This window comes from Peromyscus eremicus, chromosome 17 (assembly GCF_949786415.1).
Source record: "Peromyscus eremicus chromosome 17, PerEre_H2_v1, whole genome shotgun sequence".
NCBI classification, from domain to species: Eukaryota; Metazoa; Chordata; class Mammalia; order Rodentia; family Cricetidae; genus Peromyscus; species Peromyscus eremicus.
The window spans coordinates 31,319,914-31,339,812 of record NC_081433.1 but is presented as its reverse complement, the minus strand read 5'-3'; the positions used below and the strand labels follow the sequence as shown (position 1 = coordinate 31,339,812).

The 19,899-nt window shown below is 38.8% G+C and overlaps 1 protein-coding gene across 3 annotated transcripts in view; it reads right to left on the bottom strand.

Annotated features, from left to right (window-relative positions):
- Micu3 (mitochondrial calcium uptake family member 3) overlaps window positions 1-19,899 on the bottom strand; it is an 86,263-nt gene that overhangs the window by 52,042 nt on the left and 14,322 nt on the right. Inside the window, exon 1 of one of the 3 annotated variants that reach the window (XM_059245056.1) lies at window positions 382-1,132. The exons of the other annotated variants lie outside the window; for them this stretch is intronic. Within the exon in view, the coding sequence (XP_059101039.1) occupies window positions 382-384 (3 nt within the window). The 5' untranslated portion in view covers window positions 385-1,132. Of the gene's footprint in view, window positions 1-381; window positions 1,133-19,899 lie in introns of those variants that run through there. 3 annotated transcript variants of the gene reach the window in all.

Genomic DNA, 19,899 nt, shown 5'->3' with positions numbered 1-19,899 from the left:
AGGCTTTCTCTAGACCATTGCCAGTAGTCTACAGTGGATGTAACTTTGTGGATTTCTGGGGACCTCTCTAGCACTCTGCTTTTTCCTATTCCCTTGGGGTCTTCATTCATCATGGTATCTCCCTCCCCGTTCTCCCACTCTGCTCCTGATCCAGCTGGTACCTCCCTCTCCCCTAAGCGCTCTTTCTCCTGACCCTTGCCCTCCATTATCCCCCTCCTATCCTCAGTTTGCTCATGTAGATCTCATCCATTTTTCTGTCATTGAGCAATCCCTGTGTCTTTCTCAGGGTCCTCTTTACTAGGTAACCTCCCTGGAGTTGTGAGTTGCAATCTGGTTATCCTTTGCTTTACATCTAGTATCCACTTATGATTGAGTACATACCATATTTGTCTCTCTGAGTCTGGGTTACATCACTCAGGATGATTTTTTTTCTAGTTCCATCCATTTGCCTACAAACCTCATGATGTCATTGTTTTTCTCTGCTGAGTAGTACTCCATTGTGTATATGTACATTTTCTTTATCCATTCTTCAGTTGAAGGGCATCTAGGTTGTTTCCAGGTTCTGGCTATGACAAATAATGCTGCTATGAACATAGTTGAGCATGTATCCTTGGGGTATGATTGAGCATTCCTTGGGTATATGCCCAAGGGTGGATGGGTCTTGAGGGAGGTTGATTTCCAATTTTCTAAGAAAGCGCCATACTGATTTCCAAAGTGGCTGTACAAGTTTGCATTCCCACCAACAGTGGAGGAGTGTTCCCCTTGCTCCACATCCTCTCCAACATAAGCTATCTTCAGCATTTTCGATCTTAGCCATTCTGATGAGTGTAAGATGGTATCTCAGAGTCATTTTGATTTGCATTTCCCTGATGACTAAAGGACGTTGAGCAATTCCTTAAATGTATTTCAGCCATTTGAGCTTCCTCTGTTGAGAATTCTCTTTTCAGTTCTATAGCCCACTTTTAAATTGAACTGTTGGGTTTTTGATTGCTTTTGGTAAGATTACCATTTTTACTATGTTAATCCTACCTATCCATGAGCATGGGAGATCTTTCCATTTTCTGACATCTTCTTCAATTTCTTTCTTCCAGGACTTAAAGTTCTTGTCATACAGGTCCTTCACTTGTTTAGCCAAATCCTTATCCAAACTAACCAAAAGGCAGAGAGAGAGCATCCAAATTAACAAAATCAGAAATGAAAAGGCAGACATAACAACAGACACTGAGGAAATCCAGAGAATAATCAGGTCATACTTTGAAAACCTGTACTGCACAAAATTGGAAAATGTAAAAGAAATGGACAATTTTCTGGATAGGTACCACAACCAAAATTAAATCAAGACAAGATTATAAACAATTTAAATAAACCTATAACCCCTAAGGAAATAAAAGCAGTCATAAAAAGTCTCCCGATGAAAAAAAGCCCAGGGCCAGATGGTTTCAGCACAGAATTCTACCAGAATTTCAAAGAGCTAATACCAATACTCCTCAAATTGTTCCACACAATAGAAACAGAAGGAACAATGCCAAATTCTTTTAGTGAGGCTACAATTACCTTGATACCCATACCACACAAAGACACAACTAAGAAAGAGAATTACAGACCAATCTCCTTCATGAACATCGATGCAAAAATACTCAAAAAAATACTGGCAAACCGAATCCAAGAACACATCAGAAAAATCATCCATGATCAAGTAGGCTTCATCCCAGAGATGCAGGGATGGATCAACATATGAAAATCTGTAAATGTAATCCACTATATAAACAAGTTGAAAGAAAAAACCACACGATCATCTCTTTAGATGCTGAAAAAGCCTTAGACAAAATCATGATAAAAGTCTTGGAGAGACCAAGGATACAAGGAACATACCTAAACATAATAAAGGCAATATACAGCAAGCCAACAGCCAACATTAAACTAAAAGGAGAGAAACTCAAAGTGATTCTACTAAAATCAGGAACAAGACAAGGCTGTCCACTCTCTCCATATCTATTCAGTATTGTACTTGAAGTTCTAGCTAGAGCAATAAGACAACAAAAGGAGATCAAGGGGATACAAATTGGAAAGGAAGAAGTCCAACTTTCACTATTTGTAGATGATAGGATAGTACACATGTGACCCCCAAAATTCTACCAGAGAACTCCTACAGCTGATAAACACCTTCAGTAATGTGGCAGGATACAAGATTAACTTAAAAAAAAAATCAGTAGCCCTCCTATATACAAATGATAAACAGGCTGAAAAAGAAATCAGAGAAACATCACACTTTACAACAGCCACAAACAACATAAAATATCTTGGAGTAACTCTAACCAAATAAGTGAAAGACTTGTATGACAAGAACTTTAAGTCTTTAAGGAAAGAAACTGAAGAAGATATCAGATAATGGAAAGATCTCCCATGGTCTTGGATAGGTAGGAACAACATAGCAAAAATGTCAATCTTACGAAAAGCAATCTACAGATTCAATATAATCTCCATCAAAATTCCAACACAATTCTTCATAGACCTTGAAAGAACAATACTCAATTTCATAGGGAAAAACAAAAAACCCAGGATAGCCAAAACAATCCTGTACAATAAAGGAACTTCTGGAGGTTTGTGGAGGCCCACAAAGGTTTCATAGTGAGATCTGAGCTTGCTTTACCCAGCAGGGCTGCATTAGAGGATTGCTTGACGATGTTTGTAGTTACCAGGTGATTGGAAAGGTCTGTACTTAGCTGTGCTAGGATGAGGTCTTTTGCTCTACCCATTGGTGTGCCTATAAAAAGCCCTTTAGAAGATACTGGAGAGGCCAGTGAATTATGATCCAGGCCCTCCTGAGGCTATTCTGTGTTTCTATCTGTCTCTCTCCCCTCTATCTTTCTATCTAAATATTTCTCCCTCCTCCCTCCTCAAGAGTACCCTGGGGAAAAAGTAGAATTGGGCCTCCCACAGAGAAATGGATAGCCCCCCTCCCCATAGATGGTGCCAAGAATAGGCACCAGGGACTTAGTGAAAGGAGGGTTGGGGGCCCCATAAAAAGCAGTTTGGCATGTCTAGTTTTGTAGTATAATGAAGATGGGGGTATTCTATTTTCAGGAGTATAGATAAAGTAAGGTGGCTGAAAGAAATGCCGAAGTGAAAAGTTAGGCAGCAGCGAGTATCTCTATCTAGGTTTCTTTCTTTTTTTCTCTCTCTTAATTTCTATCTATAAAAACTAGGAAAAAAGTGTAAGGTAGGAATATAGTGTAAAAAGAAACTTAAGGTAGGATATAGGAATATAATGTAGAAAAAGCTTTGGGTAAGATAGTAAAGCAACAAGACAGTGGAGCTGTGTTCTTGGGACTATGAATGCAGATTCCTGGGGGAAGAATGGAAGTCATGAAAAAAAATACTCTGAAAGAAAATGGGCAGAAAAAGATCCCTGTGGATAGCTTAGCTTTAAGGCCTGAGTGGCAGGAAAAAAAATTTTTTTTCCGAGGTGGACAAGGATGTGACCAAATCCTCTGCTCTATTGTGACTGGATAAAAATGCTTGCTGATAAATCGTACTATCAGAGTTGGTTTCCTCTTGGCAAAAGCAGGGTATAGGGAATAGTCTTGGGAAAAACCTAGTAATCTCTCACTAAAAAACTGAAAGCTTTTCAGGTCTTTCCTTCTCAGAGTTCTTTTCTTCTTGTAAGGGCAAAAATTAGATTCACCTGGAAATAACATCTATCAGAATGGGAAAATCACCTGTAATGGCCCTAGAAAAAACAGAAAAAAAAAAAAAAAACCTCTTGAAACATGGCAAATCCTCTTTGCTATTCCTATCTCCCCTACAAGCCATTATTAGAAAAACAGCAGCCAGAGTCCCCTGCGGCCAGAGCTGATGCCCAAGAGAGTGCAGGCAAAAAAGCCAAGCAGGGACAGCTTCTCCCTAGGGTGGAGCCCCAGCAGAGGTGGTGCAGGACATGGGGAGGGGCTGCTGGCATGGAGGAAGCAGTGGAGGCTTTGGGATCCTCCCTACAATAAAAAAAAAGCAGCTATAGGTGTGGCTGTTGTGGGGACACTTGGTTGGTCCCGGATTCGGGAAAAGAGCGTGAGGCTCTTAGTGTAGGTCCTGAGCTGTGGCAGCAGCATCAGTGACTCTGCATCTTGGGGGAAGAGGCTAGCAGGGACAAAGAAGTTCTATCTGGGGAAAAAAAAATTCACTGATCTGGTGAGGTGGGAGAGTGAAGCACTAAGAAGTTTTCACTTCTTGTAAAAAGCATATGTCTGAGTGCACATGGACATGTGTGATCTGTTCTGGGGATGGTGTCAGGTGAAAAGCTTAATCTTGATTCAAAAACTTCTCATGATAAAAGAGCAGAAACTTGATTTTGACCGTGTGAACAAAACCAGGACCGTCATTGGCTGCAGCTGAGTTTTCTCCCAGACCCCGAAAGGCACCCTGGGAAATGCAGTTCATAAGGTAGCATGGGAAATACACTTTGTAACAGTGTGACAGTATAGAGAAAGGTAGCTTGTGAAATATAGTTGGTAAAAAGCCTGGTGGCATGGAAAGCAGGCTCAGAAAAAAAATGCAGATAGACTGAGACAAAAGCTTTCATTCCCCGTAACAGAGTAGTAAGATGCCCAAGGAAAATATCGAGCAAATGCATGTTTTAATTCATTTTAAACAGCTTAAGGAGTTAAAAATGCCACATTTACCACAAGCCTTGTTAGCCTTACCTCCTGAAAACAAGAAATAGGTGAAAGCTTGCCTGTCAGGAGGCAATTAAAATGCTAAAGCTGTTTGTCAACAAGCCACTTTGAAACCTTTTAGAAAGCAAGGAAAAAATGGTCTGAACACCAGAAAGTTGCTTGTGTGTGCAAAAAACTTATGGTCTAATAAAAATCTATCAAAAACCACACATCCTTGAAAGAGCTCATGGCAATCTTACGATACAGCTTCAAAAAATTAAGAAGGGGGAAATTGTACCTTTAGTTACCAAATGAAGCTTGCTGGCTACCCACAGGAATCTCATATCAAAGCTGACCATGAACTCTGAACTACAGAAATGAAGCAGTTTTGAGTTCACCTACAATTTTAACTGCAGTAACTCATGATTTGGGAACTCTCTGTCTTGTTGAAAGAAAATATAACAGTTCTGTTAAGAAAGTCTTTCTAGATGTGTGCTAAAGTTTGTAAAATAGTCCCATAGAGTTTCCTTTTGAACATAAATTTGCAAAAAGTATAAATATGTATAGTGATATTCATGTTACTTGTAAATATGTTGAATGTAAGTTTGTAAAAAGTGTAAATGGAGTTTCCTTTTGAATATAAGTTTGTAAAAAGTGTAAATATGATATTCATGCCACTTATAAATATGTAAAAAGTGTAAATACTGAATGTAAGTTTAAAAAGTGTAAATATGTATATTAATGTTCATACTAGAATTGTTTTTATTATTCCATCAATATCTAACTAGTCTGGACAAATTAGGTAACATTAATTTTTAAATAATAAACCAAATCAATCCAATTAAAAGCATCTTGAAGTTTTTATTACTCCTTTACCTTAAGATATACTTGAACACTTTTTAGGATAGCTCAAAATATAATTTTATGGTCTCAATGGCCCCTGGAAAACTTAAATGAAGGTGTCATAATTAGGGGAGCTTTTCTGTCTTCTTCCTAAAAGTTTCCACTCCTCCTCTGTTTCTGTTTAGAAAGGGGTAGGCCTCCCACAATCAAGTTAGTTTATACAGAAATTCTACTGCTGTGATAGGAACACAAGTATATATGAGCTACTTAAACAGCTGAAAGTGTCTTTATAATTATCATGGGCTTTTGTTTACTTGAGTTGATACTTTGAAGTGTTTTGAAATGACTGTTTTTTCCTGGGAATCAAAATAGTCTCTTGAAATTTTTATTGAACATCTGTTAGGAGAGAGTTTTGATTTAGAAAAGGGCTGGGTGCAGCTAACACTGCTGTAATCACCTTAGACCCATTCAAAAAAGAATATTCCATCTTTATTATTCTCTACTCCTTTACTGAGAGATGTGGCAACTATGGAGATTGCTGTGGTTGTTTGCAAGCTCTTAGGAGCAACCTGGTTCAGAGCTGAGTTAAGCTCTGTACGCCCTCTTGCCAGAGGCTGGTAGCCAAAGACAGGTAGCTTCCTGAATGTATGTATGTAAAATTAATCAAGAAGGATGACCTAATACAGGCACAGTCTATCTCAAGAGCCTAGAGGACCCTTTATTATATCAAGAGCGGGGAGTTGTGGAGGCCCACAAAGGTTTCATAGTGAGATCTGAGCTTGAACCCAGCAGAGCTTCACTGGAGGATTGCTTGACCACATGTGTGATTACCAGGCGATTGGAAAGGTCTGCATTTGGCTGTGCTAGGGGGAGGTCTTCTGTTCCACACATTGGCATTTCTACAAAAGGCCCTTTAGAAGATACTGAAGAGGCTGGTGGATTATGATCCAGGCCCTCCTGAGGCTATCCTGTGTATCTATCTGTTTCTCTCCCCTCTATCCTTCTATTTAAATATTTCTCCCTCCTCCCTCCTCAAGAGTACCCTGGGGAAAAAGTAGGAGTGGGCCTCCCACAGAGAAATGGGTAGGCTCCCCCAACAGAGGTATCACCACCTCTGACCTCACGCTCTACTATAGAGCTATAGTAATAAAACCACTTGGTATTAGCATAAAAACAGACATGTGGATCAATGGAATCAAACTGAAGATCCTGACATAAATCCACACACCTATGAACACCTGATTTTTGACAAAGAAGCTAAAATTATACAATGGAAAAGGAAAGCATCTTCAACAAATGGTGCTGGCATAACTGGATGTCAACATGTAGAAGAATTCAAATAGATCCATATCTAATCCCATGCACAAAACTCAAGTCCAAATGGATCAAAGACCTCAACATAAATCCAGTTACACTGAACTTGACAGAAGAAAAAGTGGGAAGTAGCCTTGAATGCATTGTCACAGGAGACCACTTCCTAAATATAACACTACTAGCAATGACACTGAGAGCAACAATTAATAAATGGGACCTCCTGAAACTGAGCAGCTTCTGTAAGGCAAAGGACACAGTCAACAAGACAAAATAGTAGCCTACAGAATGGGAAAAGAGCTTCACTTACCCCACATCTGACATAGGGGTGATCTCCAAAATATATAAAGAACTCAAGAAACTAGATATCAAAATACCAAATAATCCAATTTAAAAATGGTGTACAGAGCTAAGCAGAGAATTCTCAACAGAAGAATCTAAAATGGCTGGAAGACATTTAAGGAATTGTTTGTAGCTGATGTTTTCTCTGGTCCTGTCCAACCGCATGGACCCCACAGTCACTTATAAAATAATCACTCAGAAGCTTACATTAATTAAAACTGCTCAGCCATTAGCTCAGGCTTACCACTGACAAGCTCTTACACTTAAACTCAATCCATTTCTGTTCATCTATATGTTGCCACGTGTTCCATGGCTTTCCCTGTGTGCCATTACATGCTGTTCTCTGGACGGCAGGCTGGTGTCTCCTGACTTAGCCCTTCTCTTCCCAGAATTCTCCTTGCCTGCTTATCCCACCTATACTTCCTGTCTGGCTACTGGTCAACCAGCATTTTATTAAACCAGTGTACAAAAACATTATCCCACAGCAATTGTTCAACATCTTTAGTCATCAAGGAAATGTAAATCAAAATGACACTGAGATACCATCTTACACCTGCCAGAATGACTAAGATCAAAACCACTGATGACAGCTTATGTTGGAGAGGATATGGAGCAAGGGGAACATTCCTCCATTGTTAGTGGGAGTGCAAACTTATACAACCACTCTGGAAATCAGTATGGCGGTTTATCAGGAAATTAGGAATCAATCTACCTCAAGACTCAGCAATGCCACTACTGGGCATATACCCAAAAGATGCTCAATCATACCACAAGGTTACTTGCTCAACCATGTTCACAGAAGTATTATTTGTAATATCAAGAACCTAGAAGCAACGTAGATGCCCCTCAACCAAAGAATGGATAAAGAAAATGTGGTACATTTACACAATGGAGTATTACTCAGCAGTTAAAAAACAATAATGACATCATGAAGTTTGTAGGCAAATGGATGGAATTAGAAAGAATCATCCTTAGTAGATGTGGGATGACTCATCCCTAACAGACCTGGGGGCCAGCTGGCCCAAACCAGTAATAAGAAACTTTCCGAGAGCCAACCTGGGTCTGCCTAAGGGCCTTAGCAATAGCAGCTGAGACATAATCTGGAGATGACCTGGACCAATGAGAGGCAGCCAGGGTGGGGTGGAGGGTACATAAGCCTTGCCTCTTCCTGAATAAACTGAGCTTGTTGTTTCAAGTTGGGAAGTCTGTGTCATTGACTCTGTGCCTACTTGCCCCCTCCCCCAAAAGGAACACCAGCACAGGACCCTGCCACAATGAGGTAACCCAGACCCAGAAAGACAAACACAATATGTACTGACTCTTAAATGGATATTATATACAAAGCAAAGAATAACCAGTCTACAATCCACAACCCCAGAGAAGGTAGATAAAAAGGAAGACCCTAGGCCAGGCGGTGGTGGCGCACGCCTTTAATCCCAGCACTCGGGAGGCAGAGGCCAGCGGATCTCTGTGAGTTCGAGGCCAGCCTGGGCTACCAAGTGAGTTCCAGGAAAGGCGCAAAACTACACAGAGAAACCCTGTCTTGAAAAACCAAAAAAAAAAAAAAAAAAAAAAGGAAGACCCTAAGAGGGACACGCATGGAGGGCCCCAAGAAGGGAAAATAGTTAAGATTTCCTGGGTAAACTAGGGGGGGGGGGTGTAGAAAGGAAGGATGGGGGATGGGAATGGGAGGGACTGAGATGGCCGTGTGTAGGGAGGGACAGAAAAGGAGAGCAATGAAAGAGATATCTTGGTAGAGGTAACCATTAGGGGGTTAGGGAGAAACCTGGTGCTAGGGAAATTCCCAGGAATCCACAAGAATGACACCAGCTAAGACTCCTAGCAATAGTGGAGAAGGTGCCTGACTTTACCTTCCCCTACAGTCAGATTAGTGACTACCCTAATTGTCATCACAGAACCTACATCCAGTAACTGATGGAAGCAGATGTAGTAATCCACAACCAAGCACTGGATTGAGCTCCGAGACTTCAGCTGAAGTGAGGGAGGAGGGACCACAGGAGCAAGAGAGGTTAAGATCATGATGGGGAAAACCACAGAGACAGCTGACCCAATCTGGTGGGAGCTTGGGGACTCTGGCCTGTTAGCTGGGGAACATGCATTGGACTGAACTAGGCCCTCTGAATGTGGGTGACAATTATGTGGCTAGATCTGTTTGGGGAGCCGCTGGCAGTGGGACCATGACTTATCCCGGGTGCATGAAATGGCTTTTTGGAACACATTCCCTATGGTGGAATACCTTGCTCAGCCTTGACACAGGGAGGATGGGTTTGACCCTGCCTCAACTTACTATGTCAGACTTTATTAACTCCCCAAGGGAGGCCTTACCCTCTCTAAGGAGTGGATCAGGGGGTAGGATCGGGGGAGGTAGGGTGGTGGGACAAGGGGAGGGAGAGGGAAACTCGGATTGGTATGTAAAATGAAATAACTTTTAAAAAATAAATTAAAAAATCGAAAGTAACAAGAACAAATGGATTATGTACAACTTTACCAGTTTATATATCAGGAAATTCTGAAGAAGAATTTAGAGCTTTTAAATTGAATGAATATTAGGTGTTCAGACATAGGGAAACAGCTAGGTGTTGGACAAAAAGACAAATACGGAGATAACTTGGAAAGGGTTGAAAGTTGTCAGGATACAGAAGCAGCTTCACAAAGGGACTTAGAAGCAGTATAGAGGATGGAAAACCAGAACAGGACAGCTGAAGAAGATGGAGCATATGGCTTAACTGGCATAGTCCCCAGGAAGTATAAGATCAAGCTCTGGATCTCAGCTAGGGCACAGGTGGCACTCAGAGGTTAAGTAGCATGCAAACTGCTGCAGTCCACCCTTTAGAGATGAGCAAATCAAGCCAGGAGAGCAGTCTGGGTCAGGAAGAAGAAATTTAGTCCTTGGAAAACTAACATAAGGTCACTGGGGTACAAGGTAGGAATTTAGGAACTTTCTTTAGATACAAAATTTGAACCAAGTCACAGGGATCAGTCCCATCAACAATGTTTAAATGGCCTCATGAGCAATTAACTCACTCCTTATGTATTTCTACTGGTCGTAGTGTTTGTGGTGAAGTTAGAACTACAGGTGGACAGTTAGGTGAACTTTCATACTAGGAGAATATAGTAGACTAGTCGATCTGACAAAGTTAATTATCTTCATTAAAAAAAAATCTTCTCCTTTCCCAATGATAAGGGCCCTTTTCACTTGTCTATTTTGTCAATTAGTCTCAATTTTTCAAATGTAATAATCAGCTCAAATACAATGGAAGAGAGTTAATTTCTCTATTATCTATGGATCCAGGAAGAATATTCTTGGACTAGGGTTGGATGTGGGCTCAAGGAACTCTGCTTCATGCAGCAATTCATAGACCCAGTGTAATGGTGACTGCCACAAGACACCAAAGAGAGGGTGAAAGAATGGCAAGAAGTTCATGTGGGAAGTACTTATGGTCAGACTAGGAGAGGTATAATCTGCCTCACCACTGAGCTGAAGAGAGTTTAGTCACTTGGCCATACAAGTTTTTGAGATGCTGGCAAATGAAAAATGAACTATTCCCTAACTACTACAGAGGAAGAGAAGAGACTATGGCTAACAGTTTACACTCTGTGTCACACTACCTTTTAGAACATCAAGTGCTCATGTGTTGGAACACAGTCCAAGAATGAAGTCATATGAGGAGAATTCTGAGTGCTTATGAGAAAACTCCAAGAAAACAAGACAAGAATCTTGTGACCTCAGTTTCTTCAAAACATGGAATTGTTCTTGGAATGTGCTTCTGTGCCTGTCCCAGGTGTAATGGATTGAAGTGAGTTTACTTCAGTTTACTATTCATTATATCTGGCTATTGTTATTTGTTCATATGCCTCCAAAGAAAAACATGGTTTTTACCACATTCAGCTTGTGCTTGTGATTGTACATTTTACTCAGGTGACTTTCCTTAACCCTCAGAGTATAAATTGCCCGATGCTCTGAATAAAGTTGGCTATGGCATGAGACTTTAGTCTATCTCGTTTTTTTTTTTTTTTTAGGTCCTGCTCTCCCAGATTCACACCAGCAACTAGAGAGGTAAACACTAGTGTAATATAAAGGATGAGAGAGAAAAATACTAAAATTATGCATGTAAGAGTGATTTAGACTACTAACACATAATCCAAAACTGAGGTATTAAAATGTCTATGAGAGGTAACATCTAAATTGTCTTTATCAGTTTGCAGGTACACAAAGGTGCAGTGATTAATTCTGGATGACAGTCTACATGCACATTTATCACCATGCAAGCAGTGTCTCTCTGACTGAAAGTCTTCAATGCAGCCATCTTCAATTTGAAATGCAATGTTTGTACTTGCCTTTTTTTGAGCTTTGTATTTCCAAATTTGTCAAAATACTTCTGTATCTCTTTTCCCCCATAAACACTACCCTATGATAACCCTGCATGTTAAGATCTTCGTGTTTTGTTTTTCACTCATAAGAGATGCGCATATACTTTTTGTTCTTTTTCCAGAAACCTATGTATGTATCTAGAGGAAGGTGAAGAGTAATTACCATTACTGCCCTATAATTTATAAAAAGTAATTTCAACTAACTATAGGTGAGCAGATCATGATCTTTACATTTTACTCTCTAATTAGAAATGGAGGTATTCCTAAACTAAATCTGGTGACAAGTTGCTATAGTTAAAATATCAACCAAAATAACTATAATTCTAACTTTAAAATTCTAAAAGTTAAACTTCTTTCATCATTGTTAGCAAATTTCATTCTGAAAATAAACTATCATCAAATTTCAAAATAATGAAATAACACATGAATAATTTTGACAAATATTACAAATTAAATGTAATACAACTAGAATTTTGTGGCTTTACATGGAAATATTCTAATTAGACATTGGAAAAATCTTATAGCACTATTTTTTTTTAACAAAACAGGAAAATACTGACACCATATACTTGTGGGAAGGCATTGCCAAAGTACTTTAAAAATCTTTGCAGTTTTGAAATATGGTCTGAGGAAGTTCAGGCTTCTTGTACAGTTAAGGATGATAATGACCTTCTGACACCCCTGTTTCCACTTCCCAAGTTCTGGGATTACAGACATGCACCACCACATCTGATTTCATGTGGTGCTTGGATTTGAACCAAGAGCCTCATCTATGATAGGCAAGTGTTCTACCAATTTGGCTTGCTAGACCCAAAGGATTTTTACATGTAGCAATTTCATTAATCAACTGGAAAATTTTCACATTAGATATTATAAAATACCTGTTTAAAACTACCCAAGCATAGGCCTCACAATTAGCACATGAATTATCTGTACTCACAAGGCCACAGAGTAGAAGATAAAATCATAGACTTCTGTAGTTAACAGAAATTTTAAACTTTATATTTTTCTAAGAAATTATATCTTACACTTTCTAGAAAATTAGAACAATTTGACATTCTTTTTCACATTAGCAACAAATGTTTGGGGAATCTCATCTCTAGAAAAAACTATCATTTCTTCACTAGTAAGAGTCTGTGAGCTTCACTTCAGGTTCGAAGCTCAAAAAAATGAAGAATTTGGGGCTGAGGAGATGGCTCAGCAGATAAGAATAATTATTTTACAGTAATGAGGACCTGATTTCAAATCCCCTGCACCTACATAAAAGCTGGATATGGGTACATGGGCTCCCATAACTCCAGAACTGGGGGTGGGAGCAATCACTGAGGATTAACGGCCACCCAACTAGCTTCAGGTTCAATGAGTGACATTTTGCCAAAGGAATAAAGCAGAGTTATTAGGACACACAGCTGATGGCTTCTCCTGGACACAGGTACACACAGGCAAGTGCATATGCTTACTCATGCATGCATACTCACGTGAGTGTACTTGCTCCTGTGCACACACACATAATTTAGTAATAAAATTAGTGACCATTTTTAGATTACTGTGTAGATCCTCTAAAGTCAAGCTGACAGAACTAAGATGAGCTTACTGCAGAAATTTTTAAAAGCTGTATTTTTAATTACCGTGCTTTCCAAAAGAAACAAAAATAATGTGTCAATGCAATTATCACCCTGGAATTTCCAAGTGCAAACCTTTGCAAACAACATTTAGACGTTACTTATTACTGGAGTTTAACTAGGGCCTTCAGGCAACAGAGTACATCATTATCCTTCCTATGAATAACAGAAAGCAAAGGTTCACTGCCAAGACACAGTCTCTAGTTACTTCGGGTCAGCAATGTGAAAATTTACTCTGTGGTAAGGTCTGCTTTTCCCAGGGAGGCAAGATTAAATGCCAGATAAGGGATTTACTACTAGACAATTAGAGAAATTAATGCCTACAAGCTGATAATACCATAAAAAGGTAATTTGAAACAATTACCTGAACAGTGTACATTGCATTACTTTTTAACAATCAAGAAACAGAGAAATGAGAATGAAGAATAGCAAGAAAAATAAATAACATTTGTATTAATCAGATTATTTAGAATAGACATCATTACCAGTTTCATTTAAAATACATTTATTTTAATTAAATCAAATAATACTAAATTTGAAAATTAAAAATAATGTATTCAATTATACATAGGAAATGGACCATCTGGTATAGGTCCTTTCTGATGCTGGCAACTGTGCCAACATTTTTATAAAACATTAAAGACCAAATAACTTTTTGCACTTACATTTAAGAATCTGTTGGTCAAGAATCTTATGGGACATACTTATGATTTTATTCAAGTAGCTAGAAGAGCTGTTCATGGTAGAATTATGTTTAACTTTCTCATATGGCTTGAGGCTTATTTAAGAGTCTAAGAAGATAAAAGAGTTAACACTTTCTTAGCTTGCTGGGTGGTCCAAAGGTTAATCATCAAATTCCCGGTGTAGGGAAAATCCCAAAGCACTCAAGGTAAAATGTTTTGATGCTTAACAAATATATCTATATGGAAGAACACAGCTGAAGAGAAGCCAGTAGTATATTCCTGGCTGAGGTCAGATAAGAATAAAGGTGTTAATAAAGAACTGGTCATTTATGAGAGGTTGTTTTGTTTTATGTGCATGGGTGTTTTGTCTACATGTATGTCTATGCACCACTTGCATGTCTGATGTCCAGGAAGGCCAGAAGAGGGCATCAGATACTCTGGAACTGAAGTTACAGATGGCTATGAGCCTCCACAAGCGTGCTAAGAATCAACCCTGGTTTGATAAGTGAGCAGCCAGTACTCCTAACTGACAAGCCATCTCATTGGCCCCAATTTTTATGTTTCTATCTGTATTGCTGCGGTACCTTAGTCTTTACAGATTTGTCAAGTACATTCCTTAATAGCTGGTAAAGTATAAGTGAGGACATTCTTAGGAAGGCAGAGCAACACCACAAAGTACTGCTTAGAGCTTATCTCTTCTTGTCTATTGAATACATTATTCCTCTAATACCTCCCTTGCCCTACAATTTCATGATTTTCTTCCTCTACTGAATACTTCTCTTTGAGGATGCCTATTGCACTACTACTCCGGCCTTAGAAAGCCTGTCTTACTTCTCCATTTAGCTAGCCTTCTTCTCCCTTCTACTTCTTTCCTACCTTTTCCAGCAGCTATTGGGGAAAGCAGTCTACATTTCCTGTCTCAGATTTCTTCTCATTCTCCTTTGAACTTAAGCAGGCTCTGCTCTCTTCCTCCACTAAGACTGTTTGTCAAGGTTGTCAATGACTTCCTTGTTGCTTAATCCAAAGGTCAGTTCTCAATTTTCATCTTACACCATTTGACACAGTTGGTAACCCCCTTGAAAAATTTCATTTTTGTCTATTTCCCAAACCTCATTCTTCTGCTAGTCTTCTGTCTTTCTGGCAGTTCCTTTTGAGTACTTTTTTTAATTAAAAATTGATTTTTTATATGTATGAGTGTTTGCCTGCATATGTTTTGCTCATCATGTTTGTGCCTAATGCCCAGGTGCCAGATTTGTGAGAAAACTGCATGAAACCAAGACAAAAGTCTTGTGACTTCAGTTTCTTCAAAAACGTGGAACTGTTCTTTTTTTTAAAAAAAATTGTACAGTTAATGTATTTGAATTACAAATTTATTTATTTATTGATTGACTGATTGATTGATTGTATGTGTAGTATAAGTGAGTGCCTGCCACACCTGTGGACGTCGGAGGACTACTTCGGGAAGTTATTCTTGGAATGGGCTTTTGTGACCCTCCCGGGTGTAGTAGATAGGAGTGAGTTTACCTCAGATTATTCATTACAACTGACTATTGTTATTTGTTTATATGCTTCTATGGAGGCATATGCTTACCTGCACGTGCAGCTTGTCCTTGTGACTCTACACTTTACTCATGTGACTTCTCTTAACCCTCAGAGTATAAACTGTCTGATGCTTTGAATAAAGTTGGCTATTGCATGAGACTTCAGTCCGCCTCATTTATTGGCTCCATTCTCCAAAGTTCTGCCACCTCTAGGGCAGTGACACCAAGGAGGCCAGAAGAGGGTGTAAGAGCCCCTGGAACTGGAGTTACAGAATAGACAATTGTGAGCTAACTTGTGGGTACTGGGAAGCAAACCCTGGTACTCTGTAATAACAGAAAATGCTCTTAACCACTGAGCCATCTCTCTTAGTCCCTCCTTTTGGGTACTTTTCATTTATACCATGCCCTAGAGTCAGCCCTTAATTTTTCTTTTTCTCTTTATCTATAATATTCCCCACAATGATCTCATTTAGCACACAGGCAGAAATGGTTAGTTATTTAGTTTCTTGGATTTCCCAGTGCCTACAAGAATTTCTGCTGAATGAGTCAATGCATGGATGTAGTTGTAAAACTTACTGTAAGTATTAAATGATGATTCTTTTAACAATTAAAATATATTTGCAAAAGTTAGCATCAAGGCTAGGGGGCACTTCTATGGTAGAGTGCAAGGTGAGCATGTGTGAGGCCCTGGGTCTGATCCTCAGCACTGTGAGAAAAGAATATCAAACAAACCAAGGCCAACAATCTGCTATTTTGTTATAGTTTAGATGTTAAACGTTCCCCCCCCCCCACACACACACACAAGAGGTTCTAATATTTGAATCCTTGTTCTTCAGTTGGTGACAGTTTGGGAAATTTGTGGAACTGTTAGTGCATGGGGTCTAGCTGGAGAAAGTGGCATTGTGAAGCCAGGATCATGTCACTAATCTGAGGCTATGGAACCTTTGGAAAATGGGCCAGGTGGAAGTGGATCCCTTAGGACAGAAGAGGCAAGTCTTAAGGTTACTGCCCTTTCAGGCTTCCTGTTTTTCTGCTTCCTGAGTGCTAAAGGATGGAACCAACTGCATCCATTCCTGCCACCACGGACCTCTTAGCTGCCATGCCCTCCCCACCAGGATGATGGACTGTATAAATCCTCATCTCCCTTTAGCTGTTTCTTGTCAGGTAATTGGTCATAGCAATGAGAAAATTAACAAATACATATCTCTTAAAAATATTTCAGTTGGCCAGGTGGTAGTGGCACACACCATTAATCCCAGCACTCGGGAGGCAGAGGCAGGCGGACCTCTGTGAGTTCGAGGCCAGCCTGGTCTACAGATCCAGGAAAGGCGCAAAGCTAAAAAACTTTAGTTGACTTAAGAAAAACATAGATGCAGAAGGTAACAGTGTAAAACATAATCATGTATCTTCCCTGGGACGGGACATTTCCTTTTAATGATTTATCCTTAATTTTCAGATCTACATATTACAAACTATTTGACATAGGGTTTCATCATGTAGCCCTTGATGATATGGGACTTGCTATATAAACAAGTTTGGCTTCAAATTTATGAAGATCCTCCTGCCTCTGCCTCCCAAGTGCTGGGATTAAAGGTGTGAGCTAAGATACCTAATTATAAACTATTCAATTTTGTGTGTAGCCAATAAATTTAAAACTAAAAACAGAACATCCAATTTTCAAACCACTAAAAGGACAAAACCAAGAAAATGGATCCAATCTATGCCAGGGGATACGAACAAGGGAACATATATTCATAAGAGAGCAAAAACAAATGCAGACATGTTCCTAATCACAATAAATAGATTCAATCTAATGACAAAAGACACAGAAGGAACATACATTCATAAAACAACAAAAGTAAATGTAAACATGTTCCCAATCACAACAAATACAATATTGTTAAGATGTCTCATTAAAAAAAGAATACCTCATGGGGTTAGTGGGACTGCTCATTAGTACAGTGAAGGCTTGTTATGTACAAGATCCCCAACATACACAAACAAATACAGAAAGAGAAACTCTCAAGTTATACTTTTCAAAAATCCAAATAAATGTCCCTTAGAACTGTCATAGTTAAACATTACTGATAATATCTGAATATACATAGAATTAAAAGTTATAAGTATTAAATGGGACAATGAAAAACTCATAACTAATCATGAAATAAACAGCTATAGATCAATGAGCAACTGTTAGAGAAATGTAATATGAATTAAATGAATTCAAAACCAGAGCTGAGACTTCAATCTCAATTCACCCCTCCTCCTCCTCCTCCTCCTCCTCCTCCTCCTCCTCCTCCTCCTCCTCCTCCTCCTCCTTCTTCTCTCTCTCTCTCTCTCTCTCTCTCTCTCTCTCTCTCTCTCTCTCTCTCTCTCTCTCTCTAGCTCTCTTGTTTTTTCAAGACAGAGTTTCTCTGTGTTGTTTTGGTGCCTGTCCTGGATCTCACTCTGTACACCAGGCTGGCCTCGAACTCACAGAGATCCACCTGGCTCTGCCTTCTGAGTGCTAGGATTAAAAGTGTGTGCTACCTCTGTCCAGCTAGAGACTTCAATCTCTTAAAATAGAAATAAACCATATGAGAAGATCTGAATAACAAAACATATACGATGATTATTAGTATTGTTTCTAATAAATAGACCATATAAACTAATCATTTATTACTCTTCACAAAATTATCAACAATATAAAAATGTGAAAGTTATCAAGCTGGGGAAAATCAATTAATAAAGAAAGAAGTATTAAGAATTAAGTAAAGTAGAAAGTTGATTTCTGTATGACATGAAGATTTTAAAAATATCACAGTGGCTGGGCAGCAGTGATGCACACCTTTAATCTCAGCACTTGGGAGGCAGAAGCAGGTAGATCTCTGTGAGTTCGAGGCCATCCTGGTCTATAAAACGAGTTCCAGGATAGCTAGGGCTGTTACACAGAGAAACCCTGTTTTGAAAAATCAATAAAAATATGTATGTACTTACATATAAATATATATGTATATATCTCACAATGATTTTCAATAAGAAGCTAAAATTCCTGAAAATTAAAATAAATCACCCATGTTACTTGGGGAAAAAATGTGGACATTCTATCAGTTTAGTGAAATATTTATACAGTAGATATTTGCACTTAAAGTTCAGAGATATGTAATTCATAATAAAAATTACCTGCATGAAAATGGTAAAATCAAACTCAGAATACAAGAAAAGATAATTTCTAGAAAAGATGCTTTTAAAAGTTCTCTACTTCAAGTAAGCATGGTGCCCATGCCTTTAATCCCAGGACTCAGGAGGCAGAGACAGGTGGATCTCTGTGAGTTCAAGGCCAGCCTGCTCCATATATGAGTTTCAGGCCAACCAAGGCTACATAGAGAAACCTTGTTTTAAAATAAAAATAAAAAAAGTCTTTACCTCACTAATTATCAGGGAAACAGAAAGTAAATTGTACAAATAACACTGGACAATATTAAGTGAAGGTGGAATACAGAAAGAAGCCTATTACTAGTTGTATATGAAGTATATCTTGGAAAAACCACTTGAAAAAAGAATATGGACAATGAAATGGATACAGTAGATTTAAGGGTAATATAAAATTCACAAAACACATAGTTGGCAAAAATACTTATAGAAAAGTTGGTCTTAAATTTTGTTTATAGAAATGTATATTTATATAGATAAAACAAAATTTAAAATAGTCTATTATCTTTTTTAAAAATGTGTAACTTTTGTTGAATTTGCTCTTTGATAATGTCAGACATCAAGTGCATTCTGATTATTTTAACCCTCTCCCTCTTCAACCTCCTACTAAGCCCCTCTCCTCTCAAAATTCCTTTTCAAATACCTCCTCCTTTGTTTCTGAGACCCACTGAGTTTAACCGGAATCAATTGTGTGGTCATGGGTTTGGAGCCCAGTGTACACCTCAGTGAATATACAACTAAAGACCTTGGAATCCATTAGTAACTAACATTCACTTCATCTGGGAAGGGGTGGGCCCCATGGGCCCTTTGCAATACATGACTGACCGCTTGCTGATGGAGTCAGTATTGTGAAAGGTTCATTGGAGACATCCACAGCTGCTGGGAGGTTATGACTACACTGGCTCTGCCATTTCCAAAAGTCAATATTCATAGTCTTTCTTCCTATCTTCTGGCTCTTATAGTCTTTCTGTTCCTCTTCTGCAATGATTCCCTAGCCTCAGAGGTGGTGGTATAAATGTCCTTTTTTTTTTGGACTAAACACTCAACTGTTACTTAAGAGTAGTGTGTTCTCTTTTATAAAAATATATTTTAAGATTATAATTACATCAGCATATTATCTTTAACATGGAAATAGAAAATGTATTAGTCTAATTTTGATAAAAAAGAGTTAACAGTCTATAGAGGTTGTCACCAGGGTCACATAGACAGCAAATGAATCTAGGACTAGTAGTCAGATGTTTTGACACCCAATCCAGTATTCTTTCCTGTTACACAACTTGGTAGATTGGAATAAAAGTACACTGCTTTTGCAATCCTTCAGGCT